General features: G+C 64.4%; 1 protein-coding gene across 1 annotated transcript; it reads right to left on the reverse strand.

Moving 5' to 3' along the window:
* Nucleotides 1-315: 315 nt before the first annotated feature.
* LOC106001687 (polyadenylate-binding protein 1-like 2) lies at nt 316-988 on the reverse strand. Its single transcript, XM_013036704.1, has one exon. The coding sequence runs from the start codon at nt 959-961 to the stop codon at nt 359-361; it is 603 nt and encodes a 200-aa protein (XP_012892158.1). The 5' UTR covers nt 962-988; the 3' UTR covers nt 316-358.
* Between the last annotated feature and the right edge of the window lie 162 nt (nt 989-1150).

Consider the following 1150-nt stretch of genomic DNA (forward strand, 5'->3'; position numbering starts at 1 on the left):
GGTAGAGGGAAACGAAAGGGGAGGGAGAGAGGGAAGGGAGGAAGCAAGGAAGCAAGGAAGGGGGTCAGGAGGGAGGGAATGAATGAATGAAAGGAGGGAGGGCAAGGAGGGAGGGGGAGAAAGCCAGGCAAGAGGGACAGGGGGTAAGGGGAGAAGGGACTGGGGGGTGGGCGGGGAGGCAAAGGCGAAGGCAAAGGGAAAGAGAGGGAAGGAAGGGGAATGGGGTGGCAGAGAGAGACCTGCACTCTCCATACAATACACTGCTGGTGGGTTGGGGGGAGGTGCGGGGGGGGGCGGGGGGATTGTAAACCGGGTGGGAGCCAGGGCTCGGCTCTACTGGGTGGCTCCTGGGATATCTTCATCGAAAGGTGGCCTCCTCGTCGGTGTCATCCTCGAAATCCCTGACGTCAGCGCTGGTGGACTGCCTGGCCCAGGCGCCCCTCTCGGCCTCTCTCTCTCTATGCGACTTGAAGCGGCCCACGAAGATCTTGCGGTAGTTGAGGAAGATGCCATTCATGGCATCGATGGCGCGGTCGGCCGACTCCTGCTTCTGGAAGTGCACGAACCCGTAGCCCTTGGGGCCCTTCTCGTCGCAGGCCACCTTGCAGGACAGGATGTTGCCGAAGGCTGAGAAGATGTTGTAGAGCGCCTTGTTGTCGATGGTCTTGCCCAGGTTCTTGATGAAGACGTTGCCCACCCCGCTCTTGCGGAGCGAGGGGTCCCGCTGGGACCACATGATGCGCACCGGCCTGCCTTTGATGACGTCGAAGTTGAGGGTCTCCAGGGCCCGCTTGGCGTCCACCGGCTGCTGGTAGTTGACATAGGCGTAGCCCAGGGAGCGGCGGGTGATCTTGTCCCTGCAAATGCGGATGGACAGGATGGGCCCGGCCGGGCTGAACTTCTCGTACAGCATCGCCTCGGTCACCTCGGGGTGCAGGTCGCCCACGTACAGAGAGGCCATGGGAAAGTCTGGGTTCCCCTCGTTGTCCTCGTCCGGCCCCACCCCCGCATCGGCCGCCGCCACCGCCGCCGCCGCCACCACCGCCTGGACTTCGGCCTCCTCCGCCGCCATCGCCGCCGCCAACTCCTCATCCAAATCCACCCTGGCCTCCCCCAAGGGGGGCGCCACCGCACCGGCCTCCGCCGCGGC

This window comes from Dipodomys ordii, unplaced genomic scaffold (genome assembly GCF_000151885.1).
Source record: "Dipodomys ordii isolate 6190 unplaced genomic scaffold, Dord_2.0 Scaffold364, whole genome shotgun sequence".
NCBI classification, from domain to species: domain Eukaryota; kingdom Metazoa; phylum Chordata; class Mammalia; order Rodentia; family Heteromyidae; genus Dipodomys; species Dipodomys ordii.

Bases quoted from the DNA above. Each gene is read 5' to 3' on its own strand.
- LOC106001687 (XM_013036704.1), bottom strand. From the start codon at position 961: ATGGCCTCTCTGTACGTGGGCGACCTGCACCCCGAGGTGACCGAGGCG.